Source organism: Anoplophora glabripennis, unplaced genomic scaffold, assembly GCF_000390285.2.
Source record: "Anoplophora glabripennis isolate ALB-LARVAE unplaced genomic scaffold, Agla_2.0 scaffold5, whole genome shotgun sequence".
In the NCBI taxonomy this organism is placed as follows: Eukaryota; Metazoa; Arthropoda; class Insecta; order Coleoptera; family Cerambycidae; genus Anoplophora; species Anoplophora glabripennis.
The window spans coordinates 499,244-520,512 of NW_019416525.1; the positions used below are offsets into that span (position 1 = coordinate 499,244).

A 21,269-nucleotide genomic window follows, 5' to 3' on the forward strand; every position below is an offset into this window, starting at 1 on the left:
AAATCTGCGGGGAATTCTGTCGGCAGTCGCGCACTATTCGAGTGTCTGCTAGAAATTTATTTTCTTTAAGTTCCCAGGAAGGTCTGCCCTGGGAAGTTATCTTCCGCTACGTCGCTCTGGTTAATATACTAGCGTAATACAATGCCGGTACAAGCCAGGAGACAAATTTATGGGTTTTGGAGAATGTGGATTAAAATTTAACAGTTTGATGTCTTCTTAAGGGGTACCCTATCACCTCGTTCTATCCGCCACTGCAAATCATTGCCCTTTTATAGGACACTGACCCCGTATTGACTTTAACTCTGAAACTTGGTATTAATATTTAATTTTTTGAGGCCTTGTATATATAATTTCCTGAAGGTAAAACACCCTACCGCTGTGTATGTGTAACAAGCGGGAAACTGATAAAAACCGGGTTGATAAATCGACGATATTAAGAAAAAATCTAAGTGATACGTAAGAGATTTATGGACGTGGCAGCGTATGACGTTAGCCTAGACATTAATTTAATCCGGAATCGGCGGGGAGACGTTTTTATGGGCGTCCCAAATTGACTCCATTTGAACGGGCCACCGCACCGGAGGCGTGGCCGGGTCAGAAAGCCCTGATTACGGAAAAACTGATAGTTCCTCCAAGTATTCAACAATGGGGGTGATAAGGCTGGCAAGGGGAACACATAAAGGGATATTGGCTGAGATCGCTTCGGACGCTAGTTTGAAATTTAAAAGATTAAGGAAGACAGACAACGGCCAACGGGCTTAGGTCGTTTTGGAAAATGTTTCAAGTTCGTGAAAGACATTTAGTAAATAAATTGGTAGTTTCATCTAGATAATGAATGGTCAAGAGATGGAGGAGCCATTTTCGGCAATTCAGTCTCAAGTACTTCCAAGTTTTGTAGTTGTGTGATTTCAGTTTGTTTATCAAGTCGATAAATACTCTTCTGTCAGTTCATATGATCTTCCACTGATATCTTTCTAGTTTTTGAATGTCGATCGAAGATTTTCTGAAGATGAGAATGATGAGAACTGTTGAGTATAAATTGGGACCATGTCCTAGTTACCAACTAATCTATTTACTTTAAATCAAATAGAATTACTGGAAATGCCACAAATTAATTATATTTTACCAGCAATGTTCTACACCTGCATGAGAAACTAATGTCTGCCTCAAATATAAATGATCAAATTGATGATGGTAACAATGATAGTGATTGTTCCCTTCCCAGAGAAATGTCTAAACCGTCCTTTTCCATTATTCTACCCTGTAAGCAATCTCTCGATTTTGACACTTTTGAACCGCGCGCACATCTCCAGTCATCCAGAAGTATCTCGGTCACGGGAAAATAAATCGAACACGAGAAGTGAGAGGTTCCCTTATCTCTAATAGTAAATTCGATCGCCCCTAACCCGAGCACCGACAATATCACGTTCCCCCAATATTTTTCCAGCTTAAATCTAATCGCGATGAAAAACCGACGTGTATTAAACGCTTTCGCCACCGACCATTAAATAATGAAACGATATTGAATCCATTCCGGTGAAAGAAAAGTAAACATTTTTCAGTTTCAAGTGGCGGATAAAGTGGCCGGTGCAGTTATTTCGCGCTGAAACTTTTCTCGGGCCGGAAAGTTTGATATAAATATGAAATAATGTGAGCGGGATGCCATAAATAAATATCGTACAAATTGTACTTGCCCTGAAGTAACAGCCAATTGTTTTTATAGTCGCCTTTGAAATCGCTCAAGACTTGATTCAAAGTCTGGGGGGGTTGGAAAGGGCCGTCAATTACAAATTAAATTTGGATTCCAGTAAAAACATACTTTAAGTAGAACGTCACGAAATTCTACCGTATTACAAACACCTTGTAGACTGATATTCGGTCGTTCTCGTTTCTTCGAATTAATATTGTCCTTTGTTTTTTGCCCGTCTAGTACCATGTGTAAAGTCAACTTGCATATTCCAGTAGTGTAAACAATGATCAAGCACGTGCGAAGCAACTATTAGTCGAGGCTAATTTTGTTGCTGAGTTATGTTGTTTTGGATTAATTTAAAATATCTAGTACCGACTAGGTTGATGAAGTGCCTGGATAAGAAAAAAAAAAGGTGAAAATTTTGTTTGAAATTTCATAACTTTTTAATAGTACTTGTTTTAACTTTCCTAAATGCATCCCTGTCTACTTTTATGATCACGCCGTGGCTGCCTGCAATTATGTACTTCGTTGGAATATGTAAAGTGACTGTACGCAAAAGAACATATCAGTGGTATTATTGATTTTGTCGCAAATCTAAATTTCTTTTGTTCATTGTTGAATTCTAGATGCAAAATTTTGAGCAGCTCTTCACTAAACTATACCATTAATGCTTAGATTATTTCACTATAAGAAAGGATCATATTTTTGAGTCTGAAACCTGAAACAGACTTCGTTCAGTCCCTGAGACTGCGGCATGAAGTATTTATTTTGTAAGGTGACCGCTTTGTCGTTCAGAAACTTTGCTCGTATTGTATTTGCGGAGATTTCGTGAATTCAGTGAACTTTCGGTAATGTCTGCGACGAAGTTAGTTTATCGCTTTACATATTATTGCGGAAATTCCGGTCTTTCGCAAGGGAGACTTGTGTCATCCGAAACGCTGCTAAAGCAAATGAAATGAGCTTGCTGCTTTGGATACTTTTAGAACGAGCTTTCGTGCTTTTTTTTTATTAAAACGAGATATGATCTGAAATAGAACGGAATTCTATTATTTTAACCGTTAGAGTCAATTACTTAGACTTTAAGAAGCTGAATCTTATTCTTAATGAAACGGCCTGTACAGTACCTTTGAAATATGTTGTAATAAATTAAAAATACTTCTTCGAAAGAATGTCGGAAGATATTTGTCGTTCACATTCTTTCTTTCTTAAAATAACTCGCAAAATACTGGGTTTTCGTGGATATACTTGTTCCTCATTTTTTTCCATTTCATTCCAGAAAAATAATTATACCCTTAATTATGTTCTCCCTACTAGAATTCCTCGGTCTGCCGATGACAGATACCGAGTTTAATAATGTAGTATATACAATTGTTACGTTAATAAATGACAAAATAAAATTTTACGTTGGAGAAAGAGATCAATGTAATACGCGAAACAAATGTTTCTTGTTAATAAATATAGATATCTTTCGAAATATTACGTCTGTAATTTCAAACAAAAAACATTTTCTTCTAGGGCATAATATTAGTACACTATTTAATGCGCAACCGCGAACTGTCAACGGAGCGTAGAACAGCGTCAGCCATTATTGTGCTACACAGTTTAGGTTTGTATGTGCGTTATTATGGATGAAATGGATAGTTATTCGAACGAGGTTCGGAAAACCCCAGTGAAATTAAATTCTGAACTGAAAATATTGGCTATAAAGCCGATAGATAATAAAAATATATTTATAGAGTCATATAGCTCTGTTTAATTTAAAATCATTGTATCGACGGTGATTTTATAATTACTATTGACTTGGAGCTGTGTACTATGATTCATTTTAATTAATAAATCGTTGTTTACTAGTGTGGAAAACCTATACCTACGATAAGTCTGTTAGTGAATATCTAAATAAATTTATATAAAAGCAAAGGTACCATGAAAATTTCTTTTTTTTTTAATCAAATGATGTAAAATCGAGTACGATTTCTTGAGTTTGTTTGATTAAAGGAGGCCCTTTCAGCATACGTGAACACTTAACAGTTTCCTTTGCGAAACCCATGAAAAAAGCTCCTACGGAATTCCCGTTTCCGGTCTCGCAAAGGAATTGTTTGAAATGATGCGGCTAAGTTAACGAAAAAATGTTTGCCGCTCCGCCGATCGCAAATAACGCTTTCCGCCATTAGGTAAATTTTAGGCGAAACAGAGCATACAGAATCATTCAACTTGTATTTGGAAAGAAGAGCGGAACGCTCGAGAGGGGTCCACGGCCTCCGGATTTAATATTTCACGTAGGAGGAGAGGTCGTATCATTTATACGCCATTACGAGTTTGTTTGTAGCCGGTCATTACTGGGCTTAGTGAAATGTGATATGTACCGAAAGAGCGGCTTTGATCCTCTTCGGCAACTGTACACAATCCTTTTTGCGATCGCCTGGATGAAGTTTAAAAGGTATCACCTTTTAAAGGCACTCCAAGAATTTTTTTAAATAATATGTAGTGGGTGTTTCCATTTTAATGAGGATGACTTTTATTTCATTATATCGAACCACTTCGATCGCTCCATTGAGGTTTAGGGATATTTAATTGATAGTACCAATCGTGTGATGTTGGTTGCCTATACTCGACGATTACGTGGCTTGTAATCATTTATAAAGACTGTATTTTCCAGGACCTGTACACTTAACATCATACTCCTGATGGCAGCCGCCGCGCTCGCACACTTTATCCATCTTTTGTCACCTTCGTAAGTGGTACAATCCCCAACGAGTGGAGGGACAACTGTAACGCAAAATTGTTGTCGCAGTTCCAGCAGATTTATCATCCCGGGATTTCAGGAAACTCCATTCCAACCCAAACAAGCCTTTGCCAGGTTTATCCCTCTCCAGGTTTTGATTTACAGTTGTTCATTGTACAACGACAACGACGAAATGTATATACGTCTGGAAACCTAAATATGGGACGTTTTATTTATAGGTGCGAGGCGGTGCCGCTAAGCGTTCGATTCGATCGTAATCGAGGCGACAGCGGCGCACCAGCGGGGTCAAGGGAGTCACGAAATATGAATTATTTATTTGCGGCGCAATTTATTTTTATCGAATTGGAAAGGGAAAATAGGTCGGTCGGGAATTGCTTTTGTAATAATTAATAATACAGTATGTTTAATATCAAGGCTTCAAAAAATTGATGACAAAATAAAATACATTTTCTAAAGGGGTTTAGAATTCATTGCAATTTTTTATTAGACAAACATTTTTCCTCAACTTTTTGTGAGTAATATACAAGAAAGTAATATGCTTATTTCCTTTCTATTTCATATACAGAAAGATCTAGTTTATTGTGTATATATTCTAAAAATTTTTATTTGAATTAGACTGTTAGCGAACTTGGTTATATTAATCATTATCTGTTGAGAAAAAATACATATGAATTTTAGTGTTATCACTTTTAATAGAGATTTAAAGGCATAATCCCATTTATATAGTGTACAGCTTAGAAGTCTTCTAAGCAAAAACTTCTAAAAAATAAATTATATCATGCCCCTTGATAATTTTTCTGGACCCGCCGCTGCCTACGTGGGCGCCGCGTAATGTTGACAAATTGCAACACACTTTGCCATCTCTCAGTGTCATGCGGCATCGACAGGAAGCGCTATCAGAACGGGCCGTGAAAAATGTGCTTGTACTTTTCCAAAAGTCACCAGTGTGTTCTTTTCGTATCGAAAACGTATTTGCTTTGGAATTGCGGGTTTGTTTGACAATTTATGTTTGGAATCCGGGTTGATGCGACTCCGGATCTCGTTATATTGCAGTCCGTCTTGAAATTGAACGTCCAGTGTGTGAAATATTTTAGAGAAACGGCCTTTGTCGCCGTTTCGTATTTTAGAAAATATGATTATAAGTATAAACCGCAGCCTTTCTACTTATTTACTAAATAAAACTCAGTTTATAGATAATCTAAAATACGCAAAAGTTCTTGACAAAAAGAGTAGTGCATGTTTGTGCCATTATTTGATGCCCTTGAACGGTGTGCTGAGGTTCTGGCTCCACAATCTTCTCTTAAACAGCTTTTTTCTTGCTTTTGCTATTTTCTGTCTTATGTAATTGTGCGCTATTGCCAAGTTGTTGCTGCAACTTTTGGCATTTATTTATGCATATTTGGTAAAAAATAATAATTGAGGAATGGAAATATATAATTTTAAGTATTTTAAACTCGATTTTATTCAATATCTATCTACAAGCAAGTATCTCAATCTACCTACTTACATTCTAGTCATAAAGTATATTTTTGTTTGCATTGATAGCAATGATTTTATAGCACGGTAAGTATAGAGAATTCCCCTGTTTCCATCGCACGTAAATGTCATTTCAGGGGATTCGTCAATTTTAATCTGATCTATCAAGTCGCCGCTCCCTTATGTGCGAACAATACATAAATCAAACGCATTATCAAATTTGCCGTGAAATATTGTTTCCGTATGAGGAGAGGACGCCTCTCTTAAATCAAAAACACACTTGCAAAAGTAAATGTTTGCCCTGCTAAGCGATTTCCAATATTTTTAAACGCTCCTTCCTAAAATTTCATTATTCTTAGTGTTTTCCGAGACCGAGGGCACATATGCGGGAAAGGTAATATCGAAGGCAAACATAGACCTTGTTTATTCAATTTTTCCGATATTAACTTCCAGGACAAACACTTAATATCACCTAAAAAGGTTGTTCGGAGTGACTATTTGTTAAGTCGAGGTATATGATTGATGCCGCGGAATTTTTTATGTTGACATCTTTGTTACAGATACCAATGAAGCTTATAGCGGCTTATTATTACAAAAAGTCCTTTTCAGGTACTTAATTTTATATTGTCTTAGCACTATTCACATCAAGATTCAATTGTTTTGAGTTCAGGAATCATAGCAGTCGCCATTTTCTCTTATGGTAGCAGTTCATTTGTTTCCGGCTTTTGTCCTCTGTCTCTGGGGTTAGATAGATCATTTACACACCCAGATTCGAGGATGCAATTTAAAATTCTCGCATGTTTCGAACGACCACACTCGAACGTCTCGTCTCCCAGGTCTTCCCTTCCTCCTCCCGGCGAAAATTGCATTTCGGAAAGCTACAATAGCCCGCGCGGATCTGTCTGGGGTCCCCAACCGTCGAGTTCGAAAGCAACCCCGAACACAATTTTACGGAACGACAACTATATCGAGCAGCAAACGAACCGTGAAATATCCTGTTGGGTATATCAGCAGGATGCGTGCATGTGTACGCTCACCAGGACAGATAATTCCTGCGAAGTGACATGTCTGGGGCGTTTAGCCGTTCTCACCGAGTGGATTGGAACTCTGGCGGGCGGTTATCTCCCTGGAGGCACGCAGATCATCGGTAAGCCTCTGTCCTGCTCCTGCGGGGGCGTCTTGATAAACCCGAGTCCTTGTCGGGGGGACAGCCCGTGTTAGACGGGGATAGCGCTGGTGGGTGTAATCGGAATTTGGGGTTTTGTAATGGTACTCAAATAAATTATCTTAGCAGAGAATAAAGGGTATTTTCCTTATGTAATGGGAACTATCAAGATAATAAATTTTCTTCCTGAAAAAATTGAATAAAAGATATAAGTTTCAGGATATCAAGAAGCCAACATCTAGTGCCCTTGGATTTGATGTCGACTTTAAATTTCAAGGTTAACTTGGAACTATTAGAACTATTTTTCATGCGTGCGATCGATAGAGTGCCAAATTTTAAGTGCAAGTATGAGAAAATTTTCTTTACATGTTCATTTGGGAATCAAACTAATTTTTCTCTACACAAATATGTTTTAAGTAAAATTTGTAACAGAATTTCAATGATTTCCATGTCAGTACTGAGAAAATTTAGTATAGATAATTCTGAAGACTAAAATTTGCAAAATAGAGTAATGTATCAACTAAACTAAATAAGTTTAATATATATAATATAAGTTTGAACAAATTAAGAAAATGATATTGTAAACGGTATGCTAAATATTTCGTACTATTAAACACAAACACATTCGTGTGAGACAAGTCTGGACTTGTCTGCTTTCTGTGGACATTAGTCTTGCATATAAATATGTTTGAACAAATTAAGAAAATGATATTGTAAACGGTATGCTAAATATTTCGTACTATTAAACACAAACACATTCGTGTGAGACAAGTCTGGACTTGTCTGCTTTCTGTGGACATTAGTCTTGCATATAAATATGTTTGAACAAATTAAGAAAATGATATTGTAAACGGTATGCCAAATATTTCGTAATATTAGACACTAAACACATCCGTGTGAGACAAGTCTGGACTTGTCTGCTTTCTGTGGATATTAGGATTGCATTTAAAATGATTGGCCAATCAATGTTAATTAAAATATTAAGCGAATAAAAGGATGACGGCGATGATATTATCTTGCAATGAAATTAATGTAGCATACGAGTTTTTAGTATTGTGTTGAATTAATTATTCAGTTTGTAGTACGTATGTCTTGTGTTGCTTTTCAATGAGTAGTATGGTACCCTCGATGGTACCTGCCTATTTAAAATGACAGTACGGCAATTTTTTTTTCGATTTTCTGTCTTTGTTAGGTCTGTATAACGGCAGCATTACGAATTTCTCTCTATAGTATCTATCTGGTACTTGTTTTTTTGTGAGAAAATCCTAAGCTTTCTGATCACGGATCAACGTGTACCAATAAATGTGCACTTCACGACAGCTCAAAGGTGCGAATAGACCTGGATCCAACAAAGCCCTTTCACGAGCTGCAAGCTTACAAAACTCTCAAGAATTGCGCGGAACAGTTCATCTGACATCTAATTGCGCCTCATCGGACGGACATTCCCGCCTTTCCAAGGCAACGGGGATTTTCCGTCCCAACGCACCCGGCCGTGTCTCATAAACGCGTATACCTACCACGCGAATACGACACTACGCCGCCCCCCGAAAAGACGTAGTCATAGGGAAAATATATCCGGCGTAAGCGATGTGTGAAACATTGTTGCCGCGTCGGTTGGATCGGGCTTAAACGGCGAGCGAAATGGCTTTTATAAAATGCTCCAGTGGACGGCGTAAATCGCGTTCGGCTCCTTGGGCCGCCTCCGATGCCAATCAAATAAATATTCATGGCCCGCTCCGATCGCACCCGGCTCGGAGGAGGCATTTAATAAAGGCATTCGCGTCGCTCAACCATCCCCTGTATCGCATTTATTGTTAGATGGTTCGGTGCCGCGAGGGGTGTATTCGCATTTGCTCGTCATACACGTGTGCACAGAGGAATGGATCCATTGTCTCTAAAAATTTCCAAAAATCAAATGTTTTATCAAAAGTTAAGAAAAAATGCCCAAGTAATTTCTTCTGGTGTATAACTACAAGCAGTTAAGGAGCTGAGAAAAGTAGACGTTCAAACGCAGGGCTCGGTGGCTCCGTAGATTTCGCCAGATTGGACTTCGCCAGCTCGACATTTACTGAAAATCAAAAGAAAATGGTCCCAAATTAAAATATGTTTAGAGTTTTACGGTCATTTTAAATTTCTTATTTTCAGATCTTACCATTTAAATTTTCAACTTTTATTTCATCTTTATTCATATTTTTTAATAAAATGCTCTGAGTGACAAATTTCGCAAATGTTCGCCTGATACGAATAGCTGCCGCCTGGACTAAATCAAAAAAAGTTCCCTCACTTCTACCTCTTCTGGCTTCGGTGCTGGCTCCACCCGCATCTCGACAGATATGGATTTTATCTCGCTATACACATGTGTATTCTTCACCGCTTTTATCGTCCTCATGAAATTCTCATAGAGGTCCTACGTGGCTTTATGAAAATCGTAAATAACAAGCAACAAAATGGGGAATCCGACATTCCGCTCAGGAAGATTCCCAATAAACTTGGTCAGGAGCGGCTGTCTTAAGACGAGCTCTAGTATCTTTGTTTGAACGCATGTAAGCACTTTGTGTGGAAATTGAATTTTTTGTAGGTGATTTACGGTATGAGGCAGCGCACTCTCATTTTTCATAAAACCGCGACGGGTTAGGGCGTGTCCGCAATAACCTCGCGGTGTCGTTCGTGTTTACGCGACATCTTTTGATGGCGTGAACTTGCCTTTAGCATTAGATTTAAGTTTATGCCAAACGAATCAAAAATTTTTATTACTTTTTTACTATCTTGAATATTTTGAAACGATAATTTCGTCGAAATTTGTGTCCGAAGTATCTTAACTAGGTATATTTTATGCATCTCCTCGCGAATAGTAGAAATTCTTCAAAAAATCGTTAATAATTGGACATATTTTCTTAACCTTCGAACTTGGTTTCCTAGGAAAGCGACCCACCCCGTAGGTTATAAGAGGCTGGAGGAGAGAATATAAATTAAAGCTGGAAATAACGACGATGATGAGGACGAAGCCCCAGGAAATTGCGTACTTCTGGAACCAATAAGGTCGGACATAAAAACAGGGCCCGTAACACACCCGCGTGGAACCCACATAAAATCCAATATAAGGAAACCGAGCGCAGTTCCAAATAAATATCGCGATTGCCCCAACTATAAAGATGCGAGCTGTGCCGTCGCGTACTTCTCAACTTTCCCGACGGTTTACATCCCTATATCTGGACGATTACGTCGATATTTCTCCCAAGATTATAAAAGTTTCCGATTGCACACTATCTGCGAACGGGGTGCAGCCTAGCAGGGCCATTACCCGTTATCTGAGCGCGGCAGTGCTGCCAACCGTATAGAGCAATACGAGGGTGACAAGCGGAGCTTTTACGACTACTCGTTGGGTTGGTATTTCGGGACTGGTCTTAAAAAATCGCGTTGAAGCATGTACATGTTGTATTTTCCATTAGATGTTATTATAATTTAATTAAACTGTTGTCGGTGAGTTGCAAATAGCGACATTTAGCGGTGATTTTGTGAGACTACAGATTGGAATAATGTAAATGTACAATTACTACATATATCGTTAAAAATATTTTCAAAAAGTTGTTGTCTCGTTGTTTTGGGCAACTGTATGAAATGATTATACCCTGAGACTTTGTACAGAAGTGCTTTGAACTGCCGCGTCGATATTTTTCCCGAGATTACATAAAACTTTCCGTCTGTGTCTCCTATCTGTGGAGGAAATTCAAACTTCTCGAGTTACAGCCCGTTATCTAAACGCGGCAGGGCCGCCAACCGTATAGAGCAATACAACTGTGACAAGCTGCACTTTTACGACGACTCGTTTGTATTTTTAAGATGGCGCTGGCGTCGCGCTGTGACGATGAGTCGCCATATGGTTCCGACTGCCCGGACTTTTACAGCTTATTAAGACTTTTATATATCCGCCATCCATCTCGGGACGTTCTGAAATTATTGCTAATAAATTTCAGGAGACGAAAATGTAGAAATTTGTGCAGGAACCGGCACTTCGCGCGGTAGGATTTAAAAGTTTAGCTGCAGTTTGATATTATTTTATTACGATTCTTTTCCCTCAATTATTTTTTTTAACATTATTCGAGAACTTTAGAAAAACAGACAATGAGAACGACCTTATTAATCACACTGCAATAACTATCTATATTGTTTTTTATTTCTACACTTTGTAGTCAAGAGATACAGAATATAAAAAGGAAATACATCAAGTCGCGTTCTGTCATCCTTATAAAACCCGCACCCCAGCCATAATTCTGCATTACTTAATTTTACAGCTTATTAAGACTTTTATATTTCCCCCCATCTATCTTCGAGTATATCGAGAAATTATTGCTAATAAATTTTAGAAATGGGGACTGAGGTCCGTAATTCATTTGACATCGCTTGGCAAGAGTTTTAAGGGGATAGTGGGTAATTATGCCAAGATAGATGGGCTCTGTTTCATTTATTCTTATTAGGGCGTGGCTGCAAACCCAGAAGGAAGATGTTTTTAGTTCCACGAAACCAATCTGTATTCGTATCTCATAAAATCTATTTTGTTGGTCACATTGTCATTTTCAAATCAAAACATGGGTAAAAAAGTAGAGCAGTTAATACTGAATGAACTACATCAATTTTTAATTGATTTTTATAGGTTACAAAAATTGGGCTGTGAAATGTAAATTTTACACTTTTTATATCACCTCAATCACGTAAATAGTTTTTGCCGAAAATAATTTCTAGGTCAGGACCATTGACCAAACTGGAATTAAATATCTTGATGTTCCGAGCAAAATTAAAGCTTTATTAATTTACAGAAGATTGAGAAATAAGAGGATTTTTTCCTGTATGTGTATCGTTTGCTGTCCCACTTATTCTCTAATTAATCCTGGTAGCTCACGCCGAAGTACCAAAATCACCCTCATTCCAAGTAACCCTTTGTCGGTATAATATCAAATGTACATGTTTAATAAATTGCACAAAGAACATTTTTTTAATTATTCACCTGACTTGGTTTTAATTTCTGGCACCGCTCATCTACATACTCAAACACCGTAATCGAAATGGGACCTGTGATGTTGGATTTTGTTTAAAAGCGTTTGCTGTTTAAATATTTGTTGTTTTCGATGCGTAGCGATGTAAATTTAAATTTATAACCAGTTGCTATGCGAGGTATTTACCGTGATTTTATGAGGAAATTCGTGTTTAACGTTTACAGAGCGGGTAATATATTTTTATTTAAAAATCAACGATACAAGAACCGGAAAAGGAATAACTCATGACTTTTGGACCTATGCTTCGAATTGGAATATTTCGAATCCAAGTCGCAACAGAAGATATCTGGAAACCCGATGCTGTTGGCAGAGTGAACACTTCGCTGGACGTTCAAAATTTCACTCCTAACGAAGAGCGGTCTCCGAAAATTGGCGGAGCCATCACGCAGCGGGATTGAACGTCGACTCTATTCTATAGCAGTGTTCTTTTGCACCTCTGTAAGCAGAGCAAAAGTTTCTGTCCAGTATGTACATCGAATTCTTGCTTCTTTAAAGAAAAATAAAGATGAGAGTATACTACTGAAGGTTACACACGACAGGTACAAAAAAATCTGAAAAACTAAAACAGTTTTTTTTAATTATTTGAACTTTTACCATATATGTAGTTGCATTGTATAGTACCACTTTATTTGTGATATACCATTATTTTGTAAAAATTTAGAGTAGTAAATTATTTATTGACAAAGTAAATTGTTATATTTTGAGCTGGATCAGTCCTATCCGCTCAAAAACTGGTCGTTTGCTTAATATTAACAATTTTCCTTTCGATTCTCGTAATGATACTATTCTAGTAATTATTTCCATTTTATATAACTGCACGAAAGGAAATTCTACCATGATTCATGCCGATTACACAATTTCATGCAATTAATATGAGAAATTAATATTTAAGGATTTCCCGCCTTTGAGTACTAAGGAAATTATACATCTTACAACTACGTATTATAATAATAGTTGTTGCATTTGCATAAAGTAATAGATACGTAATTGACAATGTCTTACTTTTAATCAAGCTGTTGTAGTATCGAAAGTTTAACCAATTGTGTATTCTATGTAATATTTTAATAGAAAATGGGATAGTGAAACATACAGGAATAATATTAAAAAAAATAGAATCTTGTACAACTTTTGTAACAATATTTGATGGTATGTGTATGTTTTCTTTGGAATTCAAAATATTTCTTTAAATATTAATGAACAAAAACACAAAACTATCGTTGTATTTACATATTACATAATTTTAGTGTCTTCTCTGTTTATTTATTCATAACTATTTATTGTCCAAGGCTGTACATAATATATTCCACCTCGTGTTCTATTTGAATGTGTTACTGCTACAAAATAAGCTAGGTTTTATTTATTATACAATCTAAATTTTATAAAATCACTATTACTCCTGCCACTTTTATAACATGAAGGATACCTGTAGAATTGTTCGCAGAAGTTAAAAAGTTCTCGACGTGTGTTCTAAAGTAAACTTTCACTTCACTCCAGAAGTCTATTAGTGTCGAAAATTTAATTAAGTCTAGCAGTCGATTTCCCCTGGCTGCTGAAAACTTGCTGTAGTTGGTTTCTATCGCTTCATAAAAATCGCATTATTTAGGTATCGATAAAGTGTGCGTTGAAGTTACAAAAAATATTATTTTTGAAACTAGTTTTAAATAGTAAATGCTTTGTTGCGTTTACAAATAACTTGAATTAAAAACGGTACAAAAAGTTTACGTCTTCTGCTAGGGTTACACAGGATAGTTTATTAGCTATGTTCGCTGCGACAGTTATGTTCGCTGAGATAGTCATGTTCGCTGCGACAGCTATGTTCACTGTGATAGCTATGTTCGCTGCGACAGCTATGGTCACTGCGACAGCTATGTTCGCTGCGATAACTATGTTCGCTGCGATAGCTATGTTCACTGTGATAGCTATGTTCGCTGCGACAGCTATGTTCACTGTGATAGCTATGTTCGCTGCGACAGCTACGTTCGCTGCGATAGCTATGCTAGCTGCAATAGCTATGTTCGCTGAGGTAGCTATATTCGCCATTTTAGCTATGACCGCTATTTCCTCAATAAATGCTGCACTAGCGACACAATGATTTTTTGATACATATCCCTCTACATATTACTAAATTAATTGGAACCGGTTAGACCTCAGTAAGCCTAGCGCTACTAACTTATTTAGTGTTCTAAAAATAATTAAATGATAACAATTTTAGCGACCGCTTACCTATTAAATGATTCAGGGTAACAAACGAGGAAAACCCGTCCGTAAATAGTACATACAACCTTACATAATTCAGTGGGATATCAGAAATTACTCTACACGCTCCATTAAAAAATTTACTCCGGCTTTGAGAAAATTGATATCCACAAGGGTGAACAGCTGTCGTTTCTCCGAGGTCCCCTGTAATGACAGTCTGTTATTTATACAAGATCGAACGAAGTAAATTCAGAAATAGAAATAAAATAATCTATGCAAGTGAATATTTAAACGGAATAGGTGAATTTATAAATCTCCAAACGAGGTGAGACAGTTTCATTCACAAACAATGGTTGTCCTTACAGTTTTTTTATGAGCGTTGATTTACAGGGTGAAGCAATTATCTATAAAAAACTTTGCTGTTTTATCATTAAGTGGTCCAATAATTTTTATAAGCACGTACTGGAGCATTAAATAAAAACAAATAGCCCCACAATGCTTTATATTAAAGAATAAGATATATTTCTCAGGCCTAAGCGTTCCTCCATATACTCGTAATCCTCGTAAATTCCAAGACCCTCCTCGGTCGATTCACCCCGTACATTCTCCTGATTACACTCCTCACCCGCCCCCCCATTTCAAGGCAGTGGAACTTGGGCGAGGTCGACGACAAAATAAATAACCTTCCTTCCACCTTACCCGGCGAGCCACATAACTTTTACTCTCTACACGACATCTATTGAATATTTTTTTCACTTAGAGCGGCTATTACTTCAGGTGGGGCGGCAGTTTGTTCTTGTATCGACACGGGCCCTAATTTATGGCTCTTTGTTTTTCCAATAAGCTGGAACTGCATCTCGGCACTTCGGGGGCTCCCTCTTAATTCGCTTGAACGCTGAAAAATGGGGGAAGACGCCGCGGTGCACTTGGCGCAGTTGTCTAGGTCCCTGTTGGGGGTTTCGAGGTTCTCATTTTTTGCGTTGTATACTTTTTCAAAAATGTGTATATAAGTATGAATTCTTACATTGTTTAATAAGTCGGGAATGTTAAACTGAGGCGGATACCGCTGCAGGACCTCTGCGGAGTCATCATATGAGGCGTTCGACAGTCGACCCTTGTATCTTAACACTTGTTAAACAGGGAGGAATAACATATTTCTAATAAATTCAAATTATTCCAAAAAGAAAAACAAAACTATTTATATGATAGAACGTAACACAGAGACAAATTTTATTAAGGACGTGTCAAAAATATTTTTGAATTACAATTAAAAATTTTAATTTTAAAAACAAAGCGTTCTGAACTTCAAAGCGGAACCTCACTGGAAAATAAAAATAATTAAAAAACTAAGTACACCCATAGCTATTCAGTATCAAACGTCGAGCTTTTCAAGCTGCCTTCGCAGCTTTTAAGCCCACGAACTGCTTTTACGGCAAGTGGATAAAGTTCTATAAAAATAGCGTTACTGATTACGCTCCGCTCGATCTTTTAATGTCAGATATAACAAGTCATTAAAAGCTACCCGTGGTTTTATTGAAGTTTGATCGCAATTTTATATTGTAAAGTCGTTACAATATAAAAGGCGTCTTGTAAAGTTTCAAGGTAGTTTGATTAATCAATTGTATTTTTTCTATATTAATTCCAGCATATGTTTTGTAGCCATGTCAGTTTAGTAATTAAGCTAGTGAACGAGTTAGATATGATGTCGATGGAAAAGTGTAACTATGACAACTTTTACTCCTGAAGAATACCGCGAATAGAAATACGGTCCTGTATAATATTGCCTTCGCAGGAATAAAAGCTTAAAAATTTATTTAAAACTTGTGGAGAAAACACAAAAAGCTTGTCACGAAATCCGTTACTCTGGCGTTCAGCGAAGCCCTGATAAAATTCCTGAAATTAATGATCCAAAATAAGAACAGATATCTCGCTGTTTGACAGCGGGGTGGGCGTTATAATTGTTTGAGGATAATAATTAGGGATTCAAGAGCCTGGGCTGATGAGGGTTGAGGTGGTTTTATCGGGCTGCGTCATCATGAACGCTCTCATGTCTGCTCGCAGCCCAGAATTGAATCATAATAAATTTCGGGGAGTTAATCTTAATAGAAGTACAAGTTCCTAAAACATCTTTCACGAAAATAATTAACAAAGAATCATTCATAAATCAGCGTTCAGTAAGGTAATCGAAAAAAATATGAATATATGTGAATATACGAAAATGAATATGTGAATATTTAGGAGGGACCACCAAGGAGTAAAAATTTTTCCAGTACGGTCCTGTATAGAACATTTCGTGTTTATGTGGTACCCTACATTTAAATTTTAATCATTTCTTGATTGAATTTCCGACTGAGCCACAAAAATAGATACATTTTACCAACACATTTCGTAAAAGTAAAAGTAACATGTTCTAAAGCGAAAACTCAACTCAACTTTTCGATAGAATTTGTTTATAATCTCGAGGGAGTGTTCAAATTAAATTCTTGTTATTACGTTTTTACGCAACCTTAACTAAAAGTTATTATAATATCTAGGAGGTATTATAAACACCCATTCATCTATGTCGCGCATGTTTACACCTTTTTCTTCCACGATTCAAGTAAATAGAATGCGTGGATAAACGAAGGTAGGTACGCTCTTTCTCAAAACAGAAATAAATTCGCATAAAGATTACATGAGAGTATGTTGAACTTTAATTCCTTCACTTTTACATGAAATTTATTACTTGTCTCTAGACGGAAATCGTTAGTCAAGGATGTTGAGCTTCATACTAAGCAAACTGTAACTAATAAATGTAATTGGCATCATTTTTCCTTAAAGTATAAATGTAAAATTATTATAAGTTATAATTAATTATTTGTAGACAGATGAATGGCTTTGGAAATCATATTTTAATTAAACTGTAGGGATTTGAATTTGTACGACGAACGGGGCGGTATATTATCATTATTTGATTATCTGTCGCAATATAGGATTTCTAACTAAAGTTACAATATACATTTTTGTTGTGGAAAGTGCTCAATTTGGAATAATTTGGGAGTAGAGCATGGATGTTTTTTTCATTAAAGTCAGCATACGGTTAATCATGATAAGTTGGCTACACTATTTCTGTTTTTTAAGGACTGATTTTTATACTAAATTATACAGGGTGTCCCATAAGCACATGATCAAAAAGGTACTGCGACATTCTTTGGCTCAAAAGAAGACGATTTGACCTAACATCCATTAAGAAAAAATGCCTGTCTCCTCTGTATGTAGAGTACTAAACATCTAGAGATTCTAGAGAATATGACATTTTTACGAGATATTGCTAAAAGTATTGACAATCTGTTTTAACATTCAATTTTATCATACTTCCCCTTTTAATAAAAGTAGACCACTTGAAATTGCAATAATTCCTCAAATGCCAAAATAGTTAGCCAAATAGCCAATTAATCGTGGTACTTGGGTACTGATTTTGTTCAAAGTAATATTATATTAATTTCAATTTCAAAAATAGAAAACTTGCTATATAGAAAACATGTTAATTAATCCATATTAATATTAATCTGTTGGTGCATCTGGACATTTATTGAGTTTAATTTATTAGAAATCTGCATAAATTAAACATACGAAATAATTAATCTCGGTCAAATTTTCTGCCCAAACCAGTTCGCATATATCTTATCTCCGAAATCGCGAAAAACAAACAAAAATCACCTGGGTGCGATCTAGACAGTAAAAGACAAAGGCGATCTAATTAATTTCAAACGAGGCGATACATTTTTGACTAATATTATATCACTCCACATCTCAGGATGGACAATCTCCTAGGGCTGCAGTGAAAGTAGTGAAAGATCTGAGCGGTATAAATACCGAGCTTTCCCGAAATAATTCATCAGTCAATTCATCTACACTGCTGCAGTACACATCGCACCGTGTACTATGAATTCTTTCGTAAGTTGAACAATTTTCATGTATTTCTATGATATTTGCGGTTTTGTGGGGTTTGTGGCGGATCTAGTGTGCCGTGGTGAGCGCCAGAGAGACGTGCGTTTGTTTTTAGAAGCGTTTCAGATCTAGTTTTTTCATTTGATAATTTAAAATAAAAAAATTTTTTATATCAAAATTTGTTTATGAAATGTAAAACATTGTACTCAGAGTGTAAGTGCTGTGATATTAATTTTTTGGATGTAGAAAGTTAAAAGATGAGCTTAGATACTTTGATTTGAAAAGTTTTAAAATTTAATTATAGTGCATTATTTATTAATATTAGATCAATTATTTTTTTAATTGATATAATTTATAAGCAAAAAAGTAATTTTTAACATAAGGAATTTTTTATAATGCCGAAGCTTTTCTAAAAAGAGAGTTGATTGAAAAAAAAACGAAAATATTATTTGCACTACATATATATTTATTTATAGTATAAATTTAATAAAAAATTATAAGTTAAGAAAATAACATTGACATTAACTATATGCAATATTTTTATCAATATTTTCATACGAAACGTATTTTTTTTAAGAACATTTTTTAAACATACAATATGTGTCGATTTATTTGTACGCAATACTTAAAAAAATATGTTTTTTAAGATTTTTCTAGACGCTAATTTTTCAAAATTATTCATATTTCTGTAAATATCTATTACTTTTTAAATTTGATTTACATTATTTCATTATTTAATTTATTTTTGTCTGAATTAGTGGCGGAAGAAAAGACAATTTTGCAAAAACAATAACTAAAAAAGATACCAGATCGTCAAGCCAAGACATGTAGAATAATGTTATTTTCAGACAAAAACGTCGAAACTTTAATTTTCAAATAGATGGGGCTTAAATTCATAGAGAAAATTTAGCGAAAAATATTCGACTTTCATTTGTTTTTCAATTACTACTTTAATAACTTGGCGTCTCTGAATAAGACACCTTGTATTAACAACTACAACAACAAAGAGCTAGATATACCAGATATACAAAACGTGAAAAGCTTGAACCAACAATAATTACATTGCAAATTATTTAATAATAAATATATAACTCCATTGTACAATCTACGGCACTTGAAGATGCTCTCAATAAAGTCTTCTGTGAGGCAAAATAGCTGAATAAATAATTTATTTAATTTTTTCACATTATTTACTGGCTAAAAAGTTAATATAAAATAAAGTAATTTTCAGTTAAAGCTCAAAGTTTTACATTGTATTTATTTTGACAAAGGAAAAAGGTTGACAGAATTTTTATTTGAGGACAAAATTAGTATTTCACTTCTTATATTCTACCTGTTAGTAATGTAATTCGACAAGTGCTTTTAACCATTTCTATATATTCTTTGATTATTTGCTATCGATTCGTTAATATTAGAATATCAGAGTCAAGTGTACTTTTGTGAAAAATCTACCGATTCGAACCAGTTTTCTATACAAAAATGCCACTGCCACGGTCGATGATTCTCAGTCGGTAACGGTAACACCAGTTAGTCATCTTTGGATTGATTCGGCTTTCATTTTCTAGCCTCATACGTAGCACACTTATTATGTTATATTGAAAAAAAAACGCGTAAGATATACTTTCACCGGGACTACTTTCTATACTTAATAGCGTTTTAATAACAAGATTGCGCTCTTTTTATTGGCAAGATGAATGGGTGCAATAAGAAACGGAATTAGAAAGAAGAGCAATTATCTGTAAGCCGTAAATTGACCGGCAGTCACAGATGACATTAGATCCGGCTAATAGAATGTCCAATGTCAATTAAATGTAACAGAGTTCTGTTAGGAACATTTGCACATTTTTCTTTTCATGCAAAATTTATAGAAACTAGGACACACTTCAAATTTTGAACCAAATACCTTAGTCAACTTAATTTAAGCGCAATTTTTTTTGAAAAAAACATTGCTTTTAGGTATTGCTCTCCAACTTAGAAATAAAATTGTTTTGAGCTTCAATATATTTCTCGAAATCTGCGTCTAAAAATAAAAACAGTGGCTCCAGAATTGATCTTTGGGGAACCCAATTATGACATTGGTTACAATTATTTGATTTAAACGCAAGGAAAACCAATTATTATTTATCTCAAAGTTTATGTCGTAGTTTTTGTCTCTAAGCACTCTTGTTACCATTTCCAGGTGTATGTGTCCCTCTTGTGCGCTGTCGCGACCGTAAATGCCGGCTTCTCAGGCAGTTACGGAGGCCACGATGGAGGAGGTCACGACATCTCCCACACCGTGGAGATCACCAAGCACGTACCTATCCCCGTGTACAAGCACGAGGCTGTCCCGATTCCCCACACCGTCCCCGTCCCCGTACCCAAACCAGTAGCGGTACCGGTTCCACAACCCTATCCCGTCCACATTAAGGTGCCACACCCAATCGCCGTCCCCGTCATCAAGACCATCACCATCCCCGTGGAGAAGCCAGTACCTTACAAGGTTGAGAAGGAGATCCCCTACCACATCGAGAAACCAGTGCCAGTACCAGTGGAGAAGCATGTGCCCATCAGGATCCCCAAGCCAGTGCCTGTCAAGGTGCCAGTGTACAAAGTTGTGTACCATCATAGCAAACACTGAGTTGAAGCCCCAAGACTGATGCATCCTCATTTTCATCACCTTTCATCGCAGTCATCTTTTCTAGTACTATTGTTGTTTTGTTGATTTTTTGTTACCTACTTTGTAATAAATGTCCTTTGATATAAAAGCGGCTTGGTTGTTTTTTCTCTCTAAAATACCAGACATGTGTGTGTGTTTGTCTTAGTTACACCTCTTGATCTGAACTAGATCCAAACAAAGAAAAACAGTGTTCAAAATAAAGTGAGATAACTTTCCTTATTTCCAACTAGAACAATTTTCTTGCTTCCTAGATTTTGAATTGGAAGGATGAATACAAGACTTGTGACCACAGAGCATAGGCAACCAACATAGTGTGTCTGGTTCTATCAAATAAAAATCCCTAAACCTCAGTGAACTGT

The 21,269-nt window shown here is 36.2% G+C and overlaps 1 protein-coding gene across 1 annotated transcript; it reads left to right on the forward strand.

Annotated features, from left to right (window-relative positions):
• The first annotated feature begins 18,205 nt into the window (after positions 1–18,205).
• On the forward strand, positions 18,206–21,001 carry LOC108907393 (MAGE-like protein 2). Its single transcript, XM_018711056.1, has 2 exons — positions 18,206–18,257; positions 20,431–21,001. The coding sequence occupies exons 1-2, from the start codon at positions 18,246–18,248 to the stop codon at positions 20,869–20,871; spliced, it is 453 nt and encodes a 150-aa protein (XP_018566572.1). The 5' UTR covers positions 18,206–18,245; the 3' UTR covers positions 20,872–21,001.
• Positions 21,002–21,269: the final 268 nt, after the last annotated feature.